This window comes from Sinohyriopsis cumingii, chromosome 9, assembly GCF_028554795.1.
Source record: "Sinohyriopsis cumingii isolate HCF-2022 chromosome 9, ASM2855479v2, whole genome shotgun sequence".
NCBI classification, from domain to species: Eukaryota; Metazoa; Mollusca; class Bivalvia; order Unionida; family Unionidae; genus Sinohyriopsis; species Sinohyriopsis cumingii.
The window spans coordinates 79,421,645-79,448,323 of NC_142969.1; the positions used below are offsets into that span (position 1 = coordinate 79,421,645).

Sequence of the window (26,679 nt, forward strand, 5' to 3'; positions counted from 1 at the left end):
ATTTTAGCCATCGCATAATCAAATTTAGCAACAACTGTGTCTTTCCAGAACCGGACGGGCCAATAATTATCATTCTTATCGAATTTGGTAATACCGCGTTATGTTTTATTTGCTCGCGTCGCTTCGTGGCGGAAAAATCAATTACATTCATGTTACTAGAATACATGGATCTATATTGTGTTAAGTGTCGCACTCACACAGCTACGATAAATCCAACCGAAATCGTCACACGCAACAACAGAAATGCAATCGCAGGAGAATGCGAAGTTTGCAAGACACGCAAGTTTAAATTTGTAAAAAAAAAAATAGAACCGGAGGAGACATTGCCTCCTCCTTGTCAAATCTACCCGGAACTCCCTGGGCGAAATATCCCGGAGAAAAGCATCTACCAGGGTACAATTATTGCGGACCCGGAACGAGGCTCGATATAAGACTCGACGATAATAACCAACCAAAGCAAGGTGAAGATCCAGTAAACGCCATCGATAATGCGTGTTACTACCACGATCTTGCGTATCGCAGCGGAGATTTACAACAAAGGCATCTCGCTGATATCAGGCTAATTCACGCAATAGACGCGATTCCTGACAAAAGTTTCAAAGAAAAATTGGCAACTTGGTTGATAAAAGGCGCAATGAAAGGTAAATTAGTACTCGGTGCTGGTAAATAATAATGGAGCAGATATATTATTCTCCGCGAGGATTTTGGCGAGGAAAAATCAGCAATTGCCAAACTCGCTAAAGCCGCTAAAGTAAAACAATCCACCGCTGAATCGTGGTTATCGAAACAGGCAATTTGGCAAATATATCTTCCTCCGCCTAAGAAAATACCATATGCAAGTTTCACCGTCAGTGTCCCTAATGAAGTCCATCAGGCTGATCTTATGTTTCTTCCTTACGATACCGTCGACGGAGTCACATACAAATATGTTCTGACAGTCGTTGATATCGCTAGCAGGTATAAAGAAGCCGAGCCGTTATCGAATAAAACAGCAACGGAGATCGCTAAGGCGTTTAGCAAAATTTATTCACGATCCCCGTTGACATGGCCAAATCTTCTTCAGGTTGATCCAGGTCGAGAATTTCTTGGCGCGGTTACTTCACTGATGAAAAAGAATAATGTTAAAATCCGTCGCGGTATTGTAGGTGTTCATCACAATCAAGCTATCGTCGAAAGATTCAATAAAACGCTTGCAGAACGATTATTCGGATACCAGTACGCGCGTGAATTTATTCAAGATAATCGATCTCACGATTGGGTATCAAGATTGCCTCACGTGATTAACGCGCTGAATAACGAAACAACGAGAACAATAGCAATGAAACCCGCAATTGCAATTACAAAACCGAATATACCCCTAAATCGAGATTCTACTATTCCACCTGTGCTAGGTAGCGTCACGGTCAGGTATTTATATAAGGAAGGTGAGGCCGAAGGAGGAAGAAAAAGAGCAACCGATCCAAACTGGAGCGTTACAACACATAAAATATCAGCCGTAACAAGATCGTCAGGGAGACCAGCAATTTATTTCCTAGATTCACTAGCGCCACAACGCGGATTTACCAAGGAAGAATTACAAATAATACCGAAAGATACTCAACTACCGCCAGCGTCATTAATGTGATTTAGTCGAATTCTACCTAACTGAGATAATTTTCTTACTCTCGACACGGCCAGATACACTAAATTTGACCAGGAAATTCTATCATCGACGATCCAAACTTGGCCGTGCACTGTCAATCCCTGCGACGAATGTATCGTTGTTGCATATCCAAGTTTCCATGGCGATCTTTCTGCGTTTATCGCGTCATTGACAAGATTAATATCAACGAGGATAATATCATTCAAGACCAAGATCTTTTCCTCTCCGCAGGGTAAAGTAACACTGATATTTTGTTTCCTGGTATCAGCGGGCCTGTAACATAACGGCACCTGCAACGTTGGAAATTTCTCGCAATGCAGCTTGAATAACATTTCCTGGATAACATCACGAACAACTTTCCTACTAGCAACAATCAGATGATCGGGACGCCACAAATTTAGAAAAATATCCATCGGAGTTTCATCGATTATTCTTCTCATCACATCACATTGAATCTTATTCGGTTGTAATCGAATTATTTTTTTAAATTCGGTCAGTAAAATATCATCGGATCTATAATCGGCGTCAATTTCCTCGTAATAATCAACGAAGTTCCTGAGCCACTCATGAGGAGATTCACCATCAATAGGATCAGGCTGGCCATGATCTCCGCACATTATCACGGCGGTATTTTTCCCCTCTAGCCAGGTCAAGATCGATTTTAACGTGATTAAATTTACTGTGCAAATTTCATCAAATATTATGATCTTGTTGATGTATTTGTTTCCCATGCGAGCCGAATCCCACAATCCACCGCTGTATTTGAAATAGCTGTGATACGTGCAAGAATTAACGCCGCGTTGTTTTATTTCTCGCGCTAATCTGTGAGTCGGAGTCAGCACGATCATATCGGAATTTGCAAATAAATTTATCGCTCGCGTTGTTTTACCGCTACCACCAGGACCATTCATGTAGACGAATTTGTTACGCGAAATCGGGTCAAATGCAGATGCAGCCGTCGAAGATTCTTCACATTTATCTCGATGAAATTTATCGCAATCTTCGACATAGGCGTCTTCACAATAATCTAGAATATCCTCGTTTTTTATCCTCCAAGTTCCCCAAGAACCATCGGTGATTAAATTTTCTAGCCTACACTGGTATTGTTTATCGATATAAAACGAATCCGTTGCGACCCTTACCGCGATATCAGAAAATTTATTTATCATCGACAGTAAATTTATACTAACATAAGCGAGCATCGATGACCGCAAATGCGTATACTGCGCTGATTCTCCATCGAGGTAGCTGATTACCGTACCTAACTTTGTTCCATCAATGATAATATTCTCTCTGTTGCAGAATATTCCTCGCGACACTGTATCGGCGATAATAAAGTCCATCTCGGCATCATTGATAAACAACCTAGCGTGTCGATGCTTGTGATCAACGGATCCTCCTTGAGTAAATTTGCCAATTATTTTTCTTCCGATATCTTTCGCGTTGTCACAATCTGTCGGCAACCACACTTCAGTTTGTTTCCTATATGATATAATCGCCTCACTTACCGTCAACGATATTAACATCGACGAATCCAGCATATATCTCAACAACACCGTGGGAACCCATCTTCGCTGCGATAAATGCCGACCGAACCAAATATAACAAATTTTATGCAAATTTTCAGCAAACTCGAACGAAGTAACACAAGCGAATCCGGTCATGACAAAATCAGGCAACGGTCCGTTAATTGCTGCTCTCGTCATCTCGCTGGTAGGATGGCCAAATTTAGCAAAATAATCCGCACAATCGCCATATCCGAGGAAACTTCCAGGATAACACGCGCTCATATCAACGGAGATCATGTCTTCGAAATAATACTTGGTATTCCACAATCCGCCATGGCCGTATTCGATACAGCTAAGTTGAATATCAGCGAGATATTCGTTCCTCGTAGGTTTCCACGAATTTTTCTCTCTGGCAGCGTGAGCGGCAACAGACGGAACCGTAAAACAATTTGTCAGTAGCTGATCTGGATTTGACGAATATTTCACCGCGATATTTTTCATCGATTCATGTAATTTTTCATCACGGTAAATATCTCCGCGTGGCAAGATAAACTGATCATATTTTTCTTCGCTCGAGAATAACCAAACCGATATTGGATCAGACGCGGCTAATATTTTGATATATCTGAACATGGCATCGGAATTGTCCTTCGCAGCATCAACGGGATAAAATTTAACAACACGATCCCGCGGAAATATCATCACCGATTGCGACCACGCATGTGAATTGTGATCAACAATCTCGATTGGTGCTCCTCGAGATCTATACGGCGACGAATATAATATTTCTCCCGATAGTGTTTTCACCGTGATTGGAAATTTAAGTTTCTTGCTCAACACAGCTACATCGTCAACAGATGCACCATCAGCAACGGTCCTCGCCCACGCGTTAATTTTATCCAACCTCAACTGGGTCAAACCGGATCCACGTCGAGCGTTTTTCATATGCTCGATAACGCGCTCGGCAACGCAATTTATCATCGGCGATTCTTTCATCGCAGGTAGATTTTTCATGTCAGGATTATTATTCAGCCGATAAATTCCATAAACAACAGCGCTGGATGGATACGCCCTAGCATAATAAGGACCATCGATTCCTAATAACAATCCTGGCTTGGAATTTTTATCAAGAACGACATTGTTCTTACCGCCACGCACGGGATCTCGTTTATCGCGAATAATCCAAGTATCGTCAGGCATTTGTGCGATAAATTTTATTCCAAAGATAAATCGCTCTTCTTTATGTTCGTTTTTTATGTGCTCGATTATTTTCTTGGCTCGCTCCAGATTCATCGTAGCATCAACAGAGTTAGTTTTCCATGTCGACCAAACATGAACAGCTCCATCATCGAAAAATTCTTTTTTGGCCCGATCAACCTCAGGAATGATATATTCTGCCTCATCAAGATCAAATGCATCCATGATTATATTTTAGACAAATGTTTAAATTATAATATGCATTGCAAATGGATAACAATCGGATCAACAAAATCATGTGATAAGTCCTGCAGAGGTGATTATTGTGGCGCTCACATATATGCAATTCGACGTGGTAGCAAAGGACCACAGCGATGTTTAGTTTGCCAAGTTGGCACTCGAGGAAAGACACGGTTGTGTTTGTCCTGTGGAGGGAAAAATTATCGGGAATTACGAAGATATTACGAAAAGAGATCCTCGTCGGTAATAACCTGCGAAGAAGACTATATTAATCGATTCAAGGCAAATAACAATTTAGACAAATAGAATATCATATATGGATCTGAAATCAACGATTCCTGCAACGACAATCACACACGAGTTTAAATCACACCCAACCATCGAGGGGTACGAAGCATCATCGGATGGTATTGTCAGACATATCAAAACAAGAAATCAAGTTGGTATAATTGGTAAACACGGATATCTCAGATTTACCATCAACAAAACCAAAAAACAAAGAGGCATGAGTTATTCATGTCACAAATTTATATTCGAATGTTTTCGCGGACCAGTAGAAATTGGACTTGTTATCGATCACATCGATGGAAATAAAACAAATAATAAACTTTCCAATCTCCGAGCAGTGACTCCGAGTGAAAATTCAAGATTTGGTAATACCGGTGGCGGACGGCGACCACCTAAGGCGGTTAAATCGGTAAATCGAAAAACAGGCATGGAGCTTGTATTTGAGTCGATGGGCGCCGCTGCAAAATATTTTAGTATTAGTCCAGCATCGGTGCAGCGTGCGACAGAAAGAATAATCAACGCGACGTTTTCATATGATCTCGATGCGTGGATCGAATTTTATTATATTCCGATAATATTTGATTCGGAAAGTGAGGACGAAGAATAATTGAATATTACAGGATTTATATATGGACGAACAGAATATAAATAACATCATCGAAGCTATCGATGACCTGAGAAAAAAAAATATAAATCTTCCCTCGGAGTTGGACGCGAATAAAATCCGATCCGAATTCGAGACGATTGTTCAGGGAAAACTCGAATATAAATACACGCTGCCGTCAGAATACAAATTAATAAAAAAGATCCAGATTGCGATGTACCAATCACTTGCGACAGTCAGCGATGATCAAATCGAGGATTTTGTTAAATTATCGACGTTGGTTGAGAAAGCTAGGTTGATTTTATCGGATGCATATGAATCAAGAAAAATTACAAGCTCGCGCGTCAGACAGCTGAAAAAGCTTGTCGATGAGAGCAAAATTAGGGAATCTTGAAGATTTCCACAAAAAAAAAAAAAAATTAAAAAAATATATTAATTTTGAAATTTTTCCTGGTTTTTATTTATTTTTTTGGCCCATTTTTCCCTGGCAGACAGATTCAGGAATCGAGGATTCCCTAATTAAGAATCTGTGATTTTTACGATTTTACCAGCAGATTGATACTTATCGTTTCTCCGCGTATATCAAGCAAATTTCCGTTCTGATCTGTTAGTTTGAAATTTATCCTCGACAACAACCGATTATGACATCGCAGGTAAAACGGATTCACTGGTTCTTTTATTATCAAATAACCAGGAGAAGCGCTAGGTGAAAACGAATACAAGATAAATCCCTGCTGCGCTTGATTTGACTCTGACGAATCAACATTGTAGCTACCCTCGACAACATCCGCGTGAAGATAAATCGCGATAACTTCCGTTATATTAACGATACCCGGCGATATATGCCGTCCACCTTTGGTCGGGTCATTATTGTGTTTGAGAATCGATTCTGATTGTACTTTTTTAGTCCACGCGGCATGTAATTTCGGAAATAACTCATCGATGGTATCAGTGACGGATTTTCTCATTTCATCAACATCATAATTGGGAAATTTGAAATTTGGTAGCGTTTCCTCGGTTAATCCAAATACTCTCATGAATTTTTGTTTTTCTCCTGAATTTTTGATCAACTCGAATTTGCTAATAGGAAGAACATAATCGGCAATTGATATATCGTCGATTATCGCCTGAATGAACATACCGTGATAATATTCAATATCATTCGCAAGTTGATTTAAAATCTTCACGCGTTCGATAATTTCGCTACATGAGCCTGATTTATTTAAGATGCATTCATGAAATGATTCCCGCAATAAATTTAATTGTATTTTATGTTCTTGAATAAATTCGTCGAGGGTTCTTCTTACCAAGATACCGTCTATGGGGGCTATTATCCTGTTAATGTTGGTAGCGTCGAAGATTTTCACACCGGGGGGAATTTTAGGAAGAGGCAACCACGAGAGAATTCTTTCGTTAATAAAAGTAAAAGCGAACATTACCAGGTTAAATTTGTGGTTATTTATGAGGTTGATGGCACTGCTGATTAGAGGCTTGTGTTTGTTATCTCCGTACCATCCTTCGTCGGTGGTAAAATCTGATTTTTTTGGTTCCGGTAGTTCTGGAGGAGCTTCCTCGTGCCAACCTGGAATAATAAAATCTGGTTTTTCTGGTTTTGCCAGAGGTGCGATTTTGGGCCAACCTAGCACGGTCCTAATCGATGATTGGTAAATATCTACCATGTACGGCGATTTCACTTCTATCATCGACGATAGAGTTGGATCATGCGAGGATATCTTTATTCCCGGAGTAGCATCGCCGGTTATATTTGATATTCTGGTGGTAAACTCCTTATCCAGCTGATCAATTTCGTAACTGCCTGTTGGTATGCCAACGACGATCCAATCGGGCGTTCCATCAGGGCGGTTTTTATTGGCAAAAACAAGCGAATTATTTGACATCACTTTACCAAAAGATTTCGATCTAACATTGGGCCAGCTGTTGTAGACACGCAGTTGTGTTAACGCAATTTCATTGACGCTGATTGGTGTTGGAAAATTGATGCTAAATTCTGGACTGGTTGAACTTAACGATATTAGTGTTGTTGTCGGCGGTGTCGTGTTGGTCACGATTTGGGCTAGTTCGGACATTATTGATATTCATTTGTTCAATCTCAGAATAGATATTTACCATCACGGAAAATTCGAGATCGGATATAACTCCGTCGTTGAGACTCTCAGAAAGCATCGATGATAATTTCGAATACGCGCTGTTGACCTTGGATAGTTTACTCGTGTATAGAGACAATTTCTCATTCGTGCATGATGATATTTTTTTTGCGATGATATTGAGAACACCAGCGATTGTCGTTGTCGATGAGATTATTATCGTTGCTACGATCGGCGCGATTGTTGTCACCGCGGATAAGATTATTCCAGCACCGGCGACTATTGCACTTACCGCGTACACAGCAACATCGATGGCAATTAATCTACGCTGGTATTTCTTTATTTTTACCTGATACTCGTCGAGGAGTTTTTTTAGCGAATCCTGCCATGAACGCGCCTGATTGTAACGGTAATCCGATGCAGTCATTTATTAGTTAATTTACCTGACTAATTGGATTCAATGTGATAAATATTCGAATATTGCATGATAAGGCGTTGGTTCTGTCGTGGTTCTATCTGGTGGTTCTATTGTAAATATTTCCCTGGCATTTTTCTTCATGGAAATAATAAAAAATCCAGGATAATATTCATGAATTTCATGAAATCTGGTTGTTACCTTAAATTTTATCTTGGAAATATATTGTACTCGATATACGCCATCAAACGGCGCGACAAAAGTATCAAGATTTCCAAGGGGCGTCCATGTGACTCCCTTTATTTGTACCACAAGTGGCATAAAATAACTAGTATCTTCTGTCATTAATTCCACTGGTGTATAAATACGCGCAAATCTTTCAAGATTCATTGACGATATTTTTGTGTTAATATCGCTAATTTTTGTAGTTGCGTCGAGAAGATCCGAGCTCAATTTTGGTATATCAGTGGCGTAAACGAATCTATCGATCTTTTGGTCAATAGCTCTGTCGTACACTGATGTATCGACCTTTTGACGCGCTAATTCACGTACCATGTTAATTTCATCGTTGATTTTTTTTATTTTCTCATCTGTCGATTCACGCATCGCGTTAAACCCCTTGGTAAATTCGGGAACAACAAGATCGCTGAGTTTATTAATTTCCTCGCTGATTTTTTTGTTGAGATCGTCGATTGATGTTTTCTGACCCATCGAGATATTTACTTTGTTAATTTCGGCAAGAATATTAGTAATTTCCTCGTTGATTTTTTTTTATTTTCTCGCTGAGATCGTCGATTGATGTTTTATCGCTTTTCTGACCCATCGCGGTATTTATTTTGGTAATATCGGCGAGAATTTCAGTGATATCCTCGTTGATTTTTCTTATTCTCTCGCTGAGATCGTCATGCGATGATTGATCGGCTTTTTTCTTTGCTAGTTCGTTTGCGGCGGAGGAAGTATCGCTGGATGTTTTTATGTCCTCGTCAAATTTTTTGCTAAATTTAGCTAAGGCATCGTCGAGTTTTTTAAGGTCGTTATTTAGCCTGTTAAGTCTTTTTGTCATTCTGTCCTGAAGATCGTCGTGTAATGCTTTATCGGCCTTTAGAAGCAACGTTGCTGATAGCTCTTTGTCGGATTTTTCCACATCCGCGATATTGGCCTTCAGGGGTAACTTCGCTATAATATCGGCGATATCAGCAATAGATTTTAATACCATCTCCGATTGGCGAGTAAACTGACTAATGTGATCGCGGTATTCGTCTCGCTTGATTATATCAGTTATTTTGACGTTGCTGGTTTGTAATCTTCCTTCGGTATTTTGAAAAACAGCAACTTCGCCAGGGTCCACCTCTGACAGCGATAGAAGATTGTTAATATCGCTCTTGGTTGCGAACTTTGATAGATCGACGTCAGTCACTTCTGCTTTTTCCTTCTTGTAGATAAATCTACCGTAAATATCAACCATGATATTTATCTATGGCATATTCAAATACAATTTTATGATACGGACCGGATGATTTTGAAATTGCATCGAGGACGTTAATTGATTCAGGGCCGCATATCGGTGGATCCGTTAATGTCTGCGTAGGAAGCGTCGAATACCAAACCGGGAGATTCAGTTTTGACACGTAACTGATAAATTCGTTTGGTGGCGCTAATCCATACGAGTCGAAATAAACGACTTCGCGTGGATTAATCGCGTAGGCGACCCAGTGTGTGCCAGGGCCGGTATTTGAATCAAGATTTATTATTCCTGTCTCGGTAGGGTTCGGTTTTTCTGGTAGTTGATAAATACGCCTCTGAAAAATTTTATTTTTTTTTTCTTTACTTCGCTGAGTAGATCTAAATTTGAGGCTGGTAGGCTCGACTTAGGCCGGATCCGTACGGGGGTCGTCTTAGATAAAGGCCGGATCCGTACGGGGGTCGTCTTAGATAAAGGCCGGATCCGTACGGGGGTCGTCTTAGATAAAGGCCGGATCCCTTTTTTTTACCGTATCTTCCTCCCATCACTTTTTGTGCTATTTTGGAACCTACACCTCCAAGCGCGCCTAATCCTACCGCTTTTGCAATTGCCGGAATAGCCCCAGCTAGCAGCCCTGGAAGAGCGGCAAATAGAGGGAAAATGCCGCCTGTTTTGACCATGTCTCTGATTGCGCCTATGGAAAGACTCACATGAACGCCGGAATTTGCTGATTTGGCTTTGGAGAAACGTTCACGTTGACTTTTGCTCAGCGATAGGTTGTTAGGCCCACCTTGAATTTGATCGTTTTTCAAGGTTAATTTCAAACCGCATCGCTTTGCTGTTGCTGTTTGGAGCTTTTTCATCTGACCCGGGGTCAGAGTTACACTAACGTGTTCGTATGGCATATTAATAACCGCTTAATCTAAATTTGGAATTTGTCACATTTTCTCTACAGGAGCGTCTATGATTCTCATTCTACCACTGATGCCTTCCAAGATCATTGTTCTATCACTGAGAATAACCGCGATTACTTTATACATATTACCCCCCGTGAGAATTCTAGCTTTGAAATGAATATCAACGACAGATTGCTTTATCAGGTCGAGATGCTCCATGGAAAAGTAATAGATAGGATAGCGAGTATTAAAATCCAACTGTGATATTTGCAATCCGGTATCAATATTTTGATCGCGACCCATGAAACTTAACAATCGATGATATGCGCGGGCCGTCGAATAATCGACAAAATTAATTGATATTTCCTCGGATGGTTCTTGTTGTCCATTTACTCTCAATGATACGTTTGTTGTGTTGATATTATCAAATAACATGTGACTGCGCGCTTGATCATATCTATTGTTACGCAAAAACGCGATAAATATATGCCTAGGAGCAGAGGTACCTTGCTGCGATGCAATACGCCAGGTAAAATCACCATCAATATTCGTAGGTGTGGTATCTGTTGTTGTTGTTAGCCATGATATGATAGATTTACCGCCTTGATTCATGAATGATAATAATTTTTCTTCTTCGATTATTGATGGAGTTATCGCTGGCATCCACAAAGTAAATTTGAGTAACTTTACCTGGCCGTTATTATTTGCGACATCATTGGCATGTCGCAATTGAGTAGCGGGATCAATTTGATATTCTCGCCAGATAGCATCGTCGTCATTCGCTTTTCTAATAAACGCTACGGTGTGTTTTGCTCCGTAGATAATTTTCCTGAAATGCCTGCAAAATCCAAATATGTGGGATAGCGGAATAGCACAAGAGAATCTTCTGCGATCTGTTATTAGCATAGATTTTCGCGTGGCAAATCCGAGATTATAATTAGGGTAGGTTGCAACGATCATATCTTGGAGATTTGGAAAAGGGGCTGGATTAGCGGCACGATCATTGGGTTGTCCGATTTCGAATTGTCTGCTTTCAGGATAATCAGAATTATCTTTGGCAAACATCATACTGGGACCAGCTGATCTAGTAAAATCATCCGAGTATCTAGCTAGGCCTATTATCGTTGTTGCTAAGTCAACATCATTGGTAATTGACTCAATTTCTCTTCCGTCGATCATATAAGTGGCGCTCTTGAATAATGCCATAATACCGTTATTGACGAATCCGACTCTAAAATTTGGTCCATAGAGGGTATTACCCATTTTAATAATTTCCCCGGTAACTTCAATATATGCCTCAGATGGAAGAAAATATCTTGTTGTGTCGTGGACTTGAATTTCCAGACGATTTCTCGAATTTGGTTCAACTGCGTCGTACGAGAAATACTGGAAATCACGCACTGATGTGTCCCTGCCTACAGGCTCGTCCATGTCGAATACTTCATTTGACACTTGTGCGAACATTATTATTAAGAATATCATCTAAAACGAAGACCACCGCCTGAAATGAAGCTTGTATTAGCAACCTCATTTGCGAGATTTGTCTTAGCAACTTCCTGCGCTATATTTGTCTTAGCAACTTCCTGCGCTAGATCATTTATTTTTTTATTTGCTGCGTCGTTTATGGCTTTACTGATCTCGGGTGGCATTTCTCTGGTGCTAGGTAATTTGACGGGTTGTTTTTTACGCGTTAAATTTAATATTTTACCTTTGACAGCATTGAAGCCTTTGCTGGCCAAATTACCGATACCAGAGAGGACAGTCTCGCCAATCTTTCCTATTGCTTTTGACGCGAATTGTTTGACCGTTGGTCCGATTTTAGGTATTACTCGCGTAACGAGACTTCCAATGATATCGCCGAATCCATTGCCGTGAATATATTTGTATACGGGCAATCGAGAATTAACTACGCGGACTTGTTTGGGTCTGCGTTGATGTTTGTGAACAATCATGTTATTTCAATTGTGTTGTTTTAATCGATGAGTTCATCGACAAGTTCTTTGTAAATATAAGAATCGATGACACCACCGCGAAATAATCGTTGACAAATATCTGATGCTTCGTTGATTATTTCACGGGAGTTATTTCCTGCTCGTTTTCCTCCGATTAATACCTCAAGGCGAGATACATCATTGACAACGCTGTCAGGGCAAATGGTATATCCGCTCCCTGTCTTTGGTTCTGGAGATTTCGGTGGCAATGGAGGAGGGGAGGAGCGAAACATCCTACCTTCGTCACCTTGAAAATAACGAGGTCCCAGATTCCAACGACGCCGCATACCTTCGCGAAGCATTTCCTCAGTACCATAAGTACTTAGTACCGGGGGGGGGGGGGGAGAATATTCCGTTCCTACATCTGATACCGTTCTTTTTGCCTCTGATACCGGGCTTATTGTCTCTGATTTTTCTTCTTTTTGTATTATTTTTCTAATAAAATCTTGGTAACCCGGGTCATTTAAATTGACAATTTTTTTCTTTGAGGCAAAATATACCGCAATGGGCCATTCCTCCTTAGTATATTTATCGGCAAATCCTTCATCAATCAAAAATTCGGCTCTATCATCGAAACCAAATTTGGCAGCGTTGATCAAATTATCTTCCGATTTATTTAAATAACTAACCGCATCACCTGTAAAAAGAGCAAAAGGATAGGATCCCTCTATTGATATTTCCCTTGGTTTCTCTATTGATACTTCTTTTGGTTCCTCTGGTGTTATCACAATTCTGGATCTTTTCTTTAATCCAGGTGTGCTCATTTTACTCAAATATCTATCCCGTGAGGCTTGCCAATATATAGGGAAAAACGGATTAGTTGGTTGTATCCGTTCCAAATCAAATTTAGCTCGAAATAATAACCTAATCCAAGAATTTCGCGTTTTAATTTTTCCTAATCCGTATTTTGTTAAAAAACTCGACCTACTATCGAAAGAATCTTCCGCGTACGCGCCAAACGCGTTTAGATTATTACCAAATTTATCAAATTGTTTTAACATCGAAGCCCAACCACTATCATTAAATAAAACTTTTATTTTTTCTTGAGGTTTTTTCTTATCTTTTCCTTCCTTCTTTTCTTCTTCTTCTTCTACTTCTTCTGCTTCTTCTGCTTCTTCTTCTATTTGCAGTTGTTCTTGTTGCTCTTCTGCCTCTCTTTGTTCCCGTGCACGCCGTAATTCTTCTTGAAATTTTTCCTGCCGCTCCCTTGCTCTTGCCCGTGCATCTGCTTGTTCTTTACGAATTTGACCCAGCTGTTCTGGTACTAACCGAGTGTGTTCCTCAATATCTTTTGTCATAGGAATAAGCCCGAGCTTCTTAAGTTCCTCTTTTTTCTTTGTTTCACCGTATGCGACTTGCTCGATTGTTCCAGTGACCGGCTTCAGCCATTTCGACGATATCTCGGTAATTCCATATTGCGCGTCTTCGTAATCACGAACTTTTTTCTTAAATAATTGTTTTGTCGGGATAAGTTTCTTCACTGCCGCTAATTCTTCTCGCGCTAATCTGGCAGAATGAGGTTCTCCAACTGTACTAGCTTTCGGACTCATATTATTTTCAAGTATATTGTTTTAATGCGAGGTAAAATTAAGATCCGCAGCCCAACTTTGACAAACCCCACGACACCAGAATAAATTCCCCCCCCCCCGAAAAGTTATGTTTTTTCCTTGTCCAGAATCATTGAATTTGCTCACAAAAATTGCACTCGGGGACGAATTTACGCAAATTAATTTTCGTAGGAAGGTTTATTTTTGAAATCTGAGGCTTCTACGGAGAAAGTTCTCGTAGGAGGCTTTATTTTGGCGGAACCGTCTGGTCTGTAGAACTTCCCTGCTGCTGTTTGAATCATGGTTGGCTTGAAATATTGATTGATTTATTGAAGTTTTACGGCGCACCAGCACTGTTAGGCTATTTGGCGCTATATAAAAGGTTATACGTAACATTAACAACAGTTGATAAAAGGTTTCTTATCGACCAGCGATAATAAAATCAAGCAGTTAAAAGCAAAACGATGTGATAGTTAGGATAATATAGAAAGCTTCCCGATCAAAGGGCAATGTAAATGGCGTGTATCAACGAAGATTTAGATGTAGTGACTGAAGTACTGATAGTGAATCGGATAAAATGATGCAGTTTAAAATACATTTGCTTTCGATATATTGTAGAGCAAAGTCTATTGCTCTGATTTCGGCTAAAAAATTCGATGAACCATATAGTAAGCAAACTTTTGTTGTGTGTTTTCCACTAACGAAGGCTGCAGCAGCCTTTTCCTCATCCTTTGATCCAAAATTGTAAATTCTTGTATATGTAGTTATTAAATTCGGCAAGGAGTTCGTGATAAGAGTTATGGAAGACAGAACAGTTAGTCTCAGACTTTTTTCCATCGGGTAGCGTAAAATGTATGTTTGGTTGCTCGAGTAGCCATGAAGGTGTTTCGAACTGCATGTTTTCTGAATTTTAACAAGATCAATTTTTATAATGTCAAGGCTGGCTGATATTCTGATGCCAAAGGTATGCATGGCACTTGGATTTTTATGTGCAATGTTTTCTATTTGGATTGAAAACAGCCAAAAAAGCAGGGTTCAGAGGGTTTGATCTAAACTTGAGGGCATGCTGTTTGACAGGCATTTCTCTACGATGTAATAAAGGTGGCTCGTTCACTTCATCGAGAAGGCTTTCACATGAATATGTCCTAACTGCTCACAGAGCGAATCCCTTGATGAATCTGGTCAAGCATCTTCAATTATGACCATACACAATGCAATCATAGTCAAATTTTAAACGAATAAACGTTCTATATAAAATGAGGAATATTTTTCTATCAGTACCCAAGTCAGTGTGCTCTACTACTTTAAGTAGATCTAGAGATTTTCAGAATTTAGCTTTCAAGTTCTTTATGTGTTTAATGAAGGTCAGTTTCCTGACAAAGATAATACCTAGAAACTTTGTTTCCTGAACAACTGGTATAGGTGTTCCGTCCAGCATGAGTTTGTCTCGTCACGGTGTCTTTTGAATCTTGTTTATATTTTATTGTACTTGTCTTTCAATTGTATGCATGTGCTCTGATCGATAACATATAAAGAAATCATCAACGTAACAATCCACACCGGGAGCCAAGCACCTGGCGATGCTATTAATCTTGAATGATGTTGAAAACGTTACAGATAAAATACTGCCCTAGCGCACACCCATCTATCGCTCGTGCAAATCTAACAGGGTAGAGCCCACTCGTACCATGAATTCCCTGTTTGAGAGAAAGTTTGATATAAAAAATGACAGACAGCCTTTTTGACCCAGATCGTGCAGGTCATTCATCATCCATGTCGTGTCATATGCCTTTTCTAAATCAAAGAAAACCGCTACTAAATGTTCCTTTTTTAATAAAAGCGTCGCGAATAAATGTTATCAGTCTTACCAGGAGATTATTGGAACTACAGCCATATGGAAACCCACTTTGAAAAGGCGATATTAAATTGTTTGTTTCCAAGTACCATACAAGCCAAGAACTGATCATTCGTCCATTTGTTTTGTACACACAGCTTGTCAGTACAAGGAGCCGATAATTGGTAGGATCTGTACTATCTTTACCTGGTTTAGGAATTAGTAATACTGTTGCTTCTTTCCAAACGTTTGGTACATTACCAGAAATCCATAAATCATTGAAGATTTCCAGAAGAGCTGCTAGTGATGATTCTGGTAGGTGTTTCACAAACTGTTAATGCATTTCGTCAGGCCCAGCGGATGTATCATGGGTCTTGTTCAAAGCTTCCGGTAGTTCCAATCATAAAAACGGTTGACTGTAACGTTCTGAGTAATTAGATGTGAATTTCAACCGCGCCTCTTCTTTTTGACTTTTTAATCTTCGTAAGGTTTCTGAATAATTAGACGATGAGGACTTTTTAGAGAAACTATAAGTATATTTGCTATATCATGCTTGGAGTTGACATTTTTATTGTTTAACTTAAAATGTCGGCAAGAATTGGTTCCTCGTTTCATTTATTTTGCGGATTATGTCAGATACCTTATTAATAGAGGAACAAAAGTTTGAAGAGGAAACGTATTTTTCCATGACACTCTGTTTTTTTTTTTTTTTCTTTCTATGCTGGTGCGGCGAGCTTTAGCCCGGATAATACGGTACTTATTTAAATTTTCGGGCGTCGGACGATTATTAAATTTTCCCAGTGCTTCTCGGCGTTGTCTAATGGCCTCTTTACATTCTTTACTTAACCAACATTGTTGGGTTGTTTTAGAGTTAGGTGAAATGTATTCTTCTGCAATCTCGATTAAAATAGAAGTAAACTGCTGAATAGGGTCATTAACGTTTAAAACTGTATCCTTGTTAAGCCTAGTTTGACAAGGGTTTCAAACAAGGCACAGTCGGCCTTTTTTAAATTCCATTGTGGAATTGCTTTATCATTTGTACAGTAAACATTCTTAAGGGAGACTGGAAAGCGATCAATACGGTGAAGGTCATTTGTGACCTTCCAATCATAGTTTAAAAGCAACGAAGGAGAAAAATTGTCAAATCGATGTACGTGTATGTACCCGTTCCTGGGTGTAAATACGTCGGAGATCTGGTGTTATATAGACACAAATCATGTCTAGAAATGAAGTCTTCTACTTTTAGGCCTCCGTCACGTGTGTTATCTGATCCCCATAAAATGTTATGGGCATTAAAATCCTCGAGTAGAACAAAGGAGCGGGCAGTTGCTGAACAAGATCGTCTAATTCGTTCGGTAGTAGTTTGGTGTTTTGTGATATATAAATGGAACAAAAGGTGATCACTTGATGTAGTGTGACGCTTACAACAATGACTTGTAAATTTGTGTCTAAAGGGATGACGCTATGAGAGGCCCTATTTGCTCACAACAACAGAAACTCCTCCTGAGGCCTTGTCAACATTTTTAGAGTAGGTGTTAAAAAGGGAGTAATTTTAAATGTGATGTCGTCTGTATCTTTCATGAATGTTTCTTTCAAGCATAATATTGCAAGATCATGTTCATTTAAAAGCAAAATAATATAATTGTAGTTGGTTTTAAGTCCTCGACAGTTCCATTGTATGATATTGTTCTTCATTGTGAATGTAAAGTAAGGTTAGAGTAATTAGGTTAGACCTTTCGCCAGGGGGCTACTTGAAAGAAATTTTACCAATATATAGATGAGAAATAATTACTAGGTCGCAATGCGAGTGTCTGCTACGCACGAGTGCATATAAGACCAACTCATTAGCAGTACTTTTTGATCATGTGTGCTTAGTCGGGATGGAATATGATCTGGTGCGTGCAGGCAAGGCCATGGGTGCAGTTTACCTGCGGACCTGGCTTCGGATCTTCGTAGAGTAAGAATTAAAAATTCTCTAACCAGTATGATATTATTATTTGTATTAAATATTAATCCTGCCTAGAGTTATCAATCATTCTCCTTTAGACTCTAGGTATAGTACTGTCTGTTTTGTTCGGTGTATATGTGTAATTCTCTCTCTTTCTCTCTCTCTCTCTCTGTTTTGGCTCATGGAACATCATCTCATTTAGCTGAGATTTGCTCAGCCAAAGCGTATAAACACGACATAATTCAATAAAATGTGTCCCAACTAATATTGATAAAGTCCATTTTCGTAGCCACGCGGCTTGTAGGGTTAACGTACATACAGGCGAACTGCCTGTTAAAAAATAGATCACTCAAGAAGTAGTGGAAATTACAAGTAACAATATCGATCTGTGTAAGTATTTCTTTTAACAATGCATACAAATTGTGAAGAAAATCTTACTATGAATAGAATTCTTTACCGATAAGATGTAGATGTAACTATTAATCTATCCGTTCTAATCTCTTCGAATCACTTCTAATCCGTTCTAATCCGTTATATCAGATGCGCATTAGAGGTTAATTTATGAAAATAAAATCATTTTGGCTTTTCCAATCTATATTCATTCGACTGTTTGTGCAAACTTATTTCGAAATAAGATTCAATTTGACACAGAGAGACTTTCTAATACATTATCTCTTCTTAGACGAGATGTGAAATCAGCTTTTTTTAAAGGATCCTAGGGTGATGCTAATGGTAAAACTAAATATATTCTTTTAAAAATGTTAAAAGTCAAATTAACGTAAACGATTCTATGGAATGTTAATACCAACAATTTAATGTATCTACTATAAATGTATATAATATAACAAACAAAATTTAACAAAATCATATAATTTGGTTTGAGCATAAGCAGCGGATTTCTTTTGCTAATCATTATTGAAAAACCTAGATTCTGTATCAACAACAACATCAATAGCTAGAACAACATCTGGTTTCCAAAGATCTTCGTCGTCTCTTGACCAAATAAAATTGAACATAGGTGAAATAATGCGTATTAATTGCCCCACGTATTAACATAGTTTCACAGTCTATAAACTGAGTATATTCTAATTAGAGTCTAATTTCAGTTTTTATGTTTCAACAGTATCGTGACTACGCAATATAATCATTCCTTTTAACAAGGTGCAAATAGGAAACACTGCTTTAACAACACTTGTGGTTAAAAATTACTTTTCGGAAATGTTTTGATTTGGTTCGCAATTCTTGTATACAGCATAATTTGAATGATTATTTTTTTCTTTTTCACTCTATTGTACTTTTCCATCACATATCTGTATTACATCTGCTAATCAACAACAACAACAATAATGATAATAATAATAATGATAATAATAAAATATTAATGATTATGATGATAACAATTGTCACAATAATACAAATACTTTCTCCTGTTTAATCTTACTATTATTGTTATTATTATTATTAGTAGTAGTAGTAGTAGTAGTAATAGTAGTAGTAGCAGTAGTAGTAGTAGTAGTAGTAGTAGTAGTTTTTGTTATAGCATGCATTGTACTTGTCGTTGTCTTCATTTTCCCCACCAATTATTCATGAAGTATGATTTGAGAATGAGAGTAAATTCTTAGCAAATGGACTCCCGACTGAGACGGTAAATGCTAATGAACTCCTGAACGAGATCGTGAACTGCTGATGGACTAATGGCTGAGACCATACGTTGCTAATGGACTCCTGACTGAGACAGTAAACTGCAAACAGACTTGAATGAGACGGTAAACTGCTAATAGACTCCTGAAAGAGATGGTAAACAGCAAACGGACTTATGACTGAGACTGTAATCTACTAATGGGCTCATGACTGTGACGGTAAACTTCTAATATACTCAGAAGAGATGATACACTGCGGATGGACTCCTGAGTGAGACGGTAATCTATAAATAAACTCCTAAATAAGACGTTAAACTGCTAATGGACTCCTGAAAGAGATATTAAACTGCAAATGGACTACTGATTCAGGAAAGTGCTAATGAACTCGTGAATCATACAAAAAACAAACATCGGACCCCTGAAAGAGATGTTAAACAGTTAATGGTCCTCTGAACGAGACTGTCAGCTGCTAATGGACTCCTGATTGATACGGTGCTAATGGGCTCATGACTGAGACAGTAAATTGCTAATGGACTCCTGATTCAGACGGTAAACTGCAAATGGACTCCTGACTGAGAAGTCAAACTATGAACAGGCTTGTGACTGAGACAGTTAAAAGCTCACATGCGACGGACATTTTAATAGTTGTATTTGTATCCTTTCGGCTTTGTAAAAAAAAGCATACCTATTTTTAACAGACTAAATGAGAATATCACTTTGGGGATTCGCTAAAACATGCTTTTACTCTTATTGGTTTTCTTCTTCTTCTCTTACTGTATAGTGTTAGCACTGTATGGATCATGCCTTCTATTGTGCAATTACATTACTTACAATGTAATCCATAAGCTAAAAACACACGATAAAAAAGAAACATAACTTTGAAAACGTTACACAAATGTACTAAAATACATATAAACCGCAAATATATTATTATATGTATTGTATGCATGTCAGATGTATTTCTAGTCTTGTGAGAACTTGCAACCGATTTCGCTTGCATTAATGAAAATAAGAATCATTATAAGCCAAAACTACACACAACGTTTGGTTTATAAATATATCATTACTTGTAATGTCTTTGACAATTACATTCAGCGACACACGAGCAGTGAAACCACTTTTTTGTTCAATTGAACATTTCCAAAATTGTGTTATCGTATGAGATTATACAAACGTGTTACTAACTAAAAACGGTTCTTAACTTAAAGAAAGCTGATGTATATGTGTGTTGTGTTCTTTTAAGTCCTTCAGTGCTGATGTATTCTATCTTCCAGGCCAAAGGACACTTGACTGAAGACATTGCCCTGTTCAAAGCGTACGGACTTCAAACATATTAATGATGGATATAGAATTAACGGTTCACGAAGAAAAAGGTCTTTCAACTGAATCAAACTTAAAGACTAAGGCAAAGGAAAAGGACCAACTAACTAAGAAACAAAGTACCACGTTTTGTTGGATAGATAAGAAATATTTTAGGATCGAGCCATCCCTTATCAAATTTAAATGTTTCTTTTTCTTCTTCCTTGGTGCCGTTGGAGCTATGTTTCCTTTCTTTTCTGTTTATTACCAACAACTTGGTTTCAGCCCCAAAGAAATTGGGATCATTTCCGGTGTGCGCCCTCTGGTAAGATTCTTTAGTGGACCCTTAGGGGGTTTCTTAGCTGACCGATTCAGAATAAGTAGGGTTATATTAATAGGTAGTACATTTGTATGGCTAGTTTCATACACGTCCGTGGGATTCGTTCCACCACCATCAAAGACAGACATAAACTGTCCCCTTGTGAACGAGTTGCTAGGCAACAACAGTGTGCGTGCTAATGATTCAGCTCAAATAACCACCCCTTCTCCACCACACTCAGGATCCTATCTTGCGCGTGTACTTCGGCTTCGCCCAGATGTGACGCCAGCTGAGAGTTTACAGCAGGACAGAGGCTGGATGTTTGACCAAGATGACGTGAACCGTGTATATATTACTATTCTTGTGCTGGTCCTTGTTGGGGAATTTCTGCAAGCACCATGTGAACCCCTTGCAGATTCAGCCATCGTTGGAGAATTAGGAGACGAAGGGATTGATAAGTACGGATACCAGCGTGCGTATGGATCATTGTCCCTGGGTTTATTGTAAGTAATAGAATTGACTAAAAATAAAGTATGTGTCTTAGGGCAATCACAAGAGCGTCTGCACCCACCCACCCCCAATAATAAAAAACCCCAAAGTTAACATATAAACATACTTATAGCATACATTAGCAATAATTTACTGTACTTATTTTGGGAGGTTAGAGGAGTTAAAATTACTTTACAAGGAAGCTTGTGTAGCAGACACTCATAAATTCGACAGAAAATCTTTCAAAAATTACGCAATGCGGTTTATTTTTATACAAGAGTGAGGTCTATTACCTTGCAGTTTTCTTAAGTGGTTTACCGATTCATTTAATGATATTTCACCTCAAATGGTAGGTTATTTACTTATATATTTACGTATTTATAAGCTACATATACATATTTCAAAAGTCACATGGAGCTATGGAAACAGACACCTTTCCAAAGGAAACTCTGCCTTATCAAATCTTTGTTCCATATAAATACTTTCTAATCCTTAGACGGAACACTCCATTCCATACCAATTATTGTCACAATTGATTAAACTTGTACAAAGTAGGTTACAAAAGAGAGAAATATGTCTTTGAGTGAGTCAGGAACTTAGTGGTGATAATGTCATTGCAAAATAATGATAATATATTTACAATAACTACTGGGAATGGACCGTAATAAAGTCCAAATATTAAGCTGCCACTGCAGACATTATAGTGATATGACTTAAATTGTTTTAAAGCTATGTTAAAAATCTAAAACACATACTGTAATATACAGGCAAATGTACGTTGATATGGACATGTTATTCGTAAAACTCGAACTGTACTGATTGTTATTGTCACCAGATATGGATATGCACTGACAAAGTTATCATTCAACTTAATGCATCCGCTGAACAGACTTCTGATGTTAATGATCAGCTGACTGTAAAATATCAATATGATTACCATAAAGGTTGTAAAACGTCTGTTTTAGGAGATTTTTGGATGGATTTTGGTACGTATAGGATATGGGAAGATATGGACCAGTATATAGACCCAGCAAAGTCTTTACAACTACTACGGTAACATACATTTGAGTGATGAAGCTGTATAATGTATATTTATCATTTAAGTAGACCAAAAAGGGTCTTAAAACTTGTGTAGTTATGTCACAAAATTTATGAGACTCAGTCAATTCAGTTTTTGATTTAAAATGATTAAAATTCGAATTATTTGTTTCCTTTTGTTTTGATTTTCTGTTGTCTACTATACATGAGTGCTATGATATTTCAGGTCATAAAGTCTGCAATCAGCAAGTAAGTTAATAAAAACAATGACCCTCAAGATATAATTTAAGTCTGTTGTTGTCATTTGTATTAAAATGAATTTATTTTCCACTATAAATCAGATGGCTGTGGGAAACAAACAATAAACAGACGTTATGTAAAGTCCTAGTTGTGAAAGGGGAGTTACTCTGATATTGCAGTAAGACCAGCAACAAAAAATATAATCTGATAATGGCATATACTTGTATTAATGTTGGAAATTTAATGTATCATTGTGTTGCACAAAGTGTAATCAATTTGAAAAATGGATGCTACTTCTATGGTACTCATTATGCCACCTGTGCCCTACAGCAAGAGAAACTTATAAGAAAGAATTAAAGAAATGCATTTGTAAATAACCACCCACAATGACTAGAGTTGCTCTGTGATTGTTGCTGAGAATGAACAATCAATATGAGGATGAAAGTAAATATCAACCTAAGACTGTTTGAACAACAACCGGTGTTCCAATGAAAAGTAATAAATTGTGTATAATGCAACTTTCAAGTCAACACCTGTTAAATGCAAAAGCCACCAAAAAAACGACATTAACATTCTTCACATTTTGATTCTTATTTGCTAACAAAGATTCGATTTCCTAGTCATTGACCATCACAGTAATCATATGATCTAACTCTTCTATAACATTATCAGACAACAAACTGGCTACACATTTTGTTAAAGTGATAGAAATTTTAAGAAGATATTGATTCTATCTGAAAACATAGGTTAAGGATATTATTTTGAAACAGTAGTATTCATGGGTTTATTTATCAAATAGTGTACGTGTCAGCAATCCTGACATTTTCCCAAAATAAACTGGTGATTTAGAACTAGTAACCTATGGTCATGTGGTACATATAAGTACATAATATGTGGTGCAATAGATAAAATAAATACCGAAAAGGTAAAAAATATCGAGATACCACAGAACCAGTATCGTCGGAAGCTAGGCCACAACATATTGGTTTTTCCACAGGGGCTCGTATCGTTACTTACAACTGACCTGTCATACATGTACTTATACGATATTTATGTTGTCGAAATATCTAAAATGGGGAGGCAAGGGTCAGAGGAAACTCGGACTAATGTACTATATAATAACTACAATATAGCACATGCATGACAGGTCCATTGTAAACAACGATACGAGCCCCTGTGGGTTTTTTAAAGATTTTTTTTTTTACCAGTCCTCGAAAATTAATAAGGGTAATAAACTTAGAAGTGTTTTAATCGGAAAGAAATGTAATTGCCAGTACCCAAATAAAATGTAAATTATTTCTTAGTAACGCTGTCAGTATACATACTAATACGAGTACTGCCGTGTAGACAAAATAATGCGATCTTATTACTAAAACACGAAAACTGATAACGGTCATAAATGGGTATGAGGCGTACTGTTTCGTTTAATTTCAGTTCTAATTTAAAAACGTGTCTATTAAAAAATATAAACGTACAAAGAATTCATAGATACGGTTATAATAACAACAATAATAATAATAATAATAATAATAATAAATCATAATAATAATAAAAATAAAACTACTAGCGAAATAACCTTGCAATTCAACCAATCCACAAAAATTGATAACGCCACCAATGGCGGTCTAATTTCAAATAGAACTTAAAAAATTGTAACAATAAACAAAATAAAATGTAATTACCAGCGCTGAAATGAAACGTACAATGCATTATTAGTAACGGTTCAAGTATATACACAACCGGTCTGATAACATAATACTAAATTTCCAGCAGCACAAGTCTCAACGTCAATGTTATTTTCTATAAACCACAATGTCCAATGAAAACCATCGTTTCAACAAAGTCATTTGCATATTTGCATAAATGAATATTTAATGACGGGTAGGATTTCTAAAGCATTGATTGGTGGGTATTGCAATCGATCGGCCAATCCAAATCGACCATGCTGACGGAACATGACCGCACGACAGTAATACACACAACTCGGTGTTTTAATCCTTCGAATTTAACCTAGTATTAGACAATATAATCAGTCATGACAAACCTGTCCGAATATATTATTCTCATCTTCGAATGTTGTGCAGGTAATTTAATTTTAAAATCTTGTATTGTTGTACAAAATACGCGAACGGGTAACGAGCATTGTTATGTACGAGAGGACATCTCAAAATGGGTACGCTCGACTACAAGAACGTGTTCTGGGTAAAATCGGCGGATTCGAAGGTACATGAAGTAGCGGCATAGCACTACCCCCACCTTCTAAGAATTGGTCCCCAATTCAGCGATCACAAGAAAGCAAGTTTTTGGAAATAGGGTGAGTTAAGGCCGAAATACACGTTACCCAAGTTCATTTTGTAAACAATTACAAGATTTCTTTCAGTATCAGTTAATTCTGGTTTTAAGTCTAATGATGTTTAATTTATATATTACATTACACAATATTTTACAGCTTAACATTAAACAAACAAAATACAATAGGTGAAAACACTGTTGAATATTCTGTGCCTTGTGCATGGCAATAATCTCTCTCTCTCTCTCTCTCTCTCTCTCTGACATATCCAAACATTGGTTTCAAATGTTATAAGTTAAAAGAACTTGGAATTTTAGCACAAGTTTCACTAGTTTGGATGACATGCACCTTTATCTTCAGTGTGCATTATAACAAATGGGAAATTAATGTTCATAAAAAAAATACACAATTATATATTGCATATTGTCACTTACAGTATATTCTACACATGTAAAAAAAATTTCTTTTTTTTTTAATGAAATACCTATACCAACAATAGTGTGAAATGTATTTATATACATTTTTAGGGACACGTTTTATGCTTATACTGAAATCATTCAATATATGCTTTACATATATTATAGATACAATATTTCATGCTTACCTACATGAAAAATCTCAATAACACATCAATATAATCATTCTGTAATAATTACTGCCAATATTATATCTTAATAAATAACAGTTCTATGTAAAGTTACACTGATTCCAGAAGTTCATAGTTCTTCAATCACTTGTATCCACTTGAAGTTACACAATCCATGAATCCATTGCTGTCCTTCCGATAAGTTTTGAATGTCACTTTTAGAGGAGAAATTCTTGATGAATGTCCACACTGCACAGTTCAGGAAGAACTTCAAGACAGGAACCAGTTTTCATGTTTTCAACTGTTGTCATTCATCAGTTTCATAAACAATCTCCCGACTCGAGTATCTGATTCATTTTCATTACAATATCTGTTTTCATGTCATCATTTTCAAAGCAATGTTCTCTTTATGGGAAACATTATACCTCAATCATTAATTCATAAATCAGTTTCAATTAATCTTCTCCAAATCTTCTCTTTTGGAACAATTCAGATAATTTTTTTTTTTTTTTTTTTATATATATAATTTTTTATTTTTATTATTATTATTATAATAGTTTGGTAAACCAGTGAGGTAAGTTCACACCTTCATATAGCCTTAATTTGTCATGGTGGACCACTTTCGGTTTTTGTTTGGGCCCTCCTTTTATTCTATACAATACATCATTAATTTTATTCAGGATTTGATAAGGACCTTTCCAGGGTCTTTGTAATTTTTGGCTTAACCCGATTTTTCTGATTGGATTGTAATACCAAACAGCATCACCTTCTTTATACTTATTAAAATTTATCTTTGTGTCATAGTTTCTTTTCATACATTTGCTAGACAAATTCATTCTTTTTCTTGCAAACTCGTGTACTTTCTTAATTTTAGATTCAAGATTATTTGCATACTCTGTTTTGTATTTTTGTTCATTATCATTCTCATTTATTTCAGGTTTTCCGATTACCATGTCAATGGGAAGAACTATTTCTCTACCAAATGTCATCATGCTGGGAGTTATTCCAGTTGATTCATGAACTGCTGACTGTACGCCATCATGACCAAAGGTAAGATTTCATCCCAGTTATCTTGATGTGAGGACACAAATGCTGAAAGCA

The 26,679-nt window shown here is 37.5% G+C and overlaps 2 protein-coding genes across 2 annotated transcripts in view; both read left to right on the plus strand.

The window, feature by feature from the left end:
- Positions 1 to 26,679, plus strand: part of LOC149792087 (major facilitator superfamily domain-containing protein 6-like) — a 32,941-nt gene that overhangs the window by 1,308 nt on the left and 4,954 nt on the right. The window contains exons 2-3 of the mRNA XM_089970601.1: positions 20,592 to 21,438; positions 26,516 to 26,628. Of these exons, the coding sequence (XP_089826727.1) occupies positions 20,654 to 21,438; positions 26,516 to 26,591 (861 nt within the window). The 5' untranslated portion in view covers positions 20,592 to 20,653 and the 3' untranslated portion in view covers positions 26,592 to 26,628. The remainder of the gene's footprint in view (positions 1 to 20,591; positions 21,439 to 26,515; positions 26,629 to 26,679) is intronic.
- Positions 21,460 to 26,679, plus strand: part of LOC149792088 (major facilitator superfamily domain-containing protein 6-like) — a 43,692-nt gene continuing 38,472 nt past the window's right edge. Inside the window, exon 1 of the mRNA XM_089970599.1 lies at positions 21,460 to 24,786. The gene's annotated coding sequence lies outside the window, so the exon portion shown is untranslated. The remainder of the gene's footprint in view (positions 24,787 to 26,679) is intronic.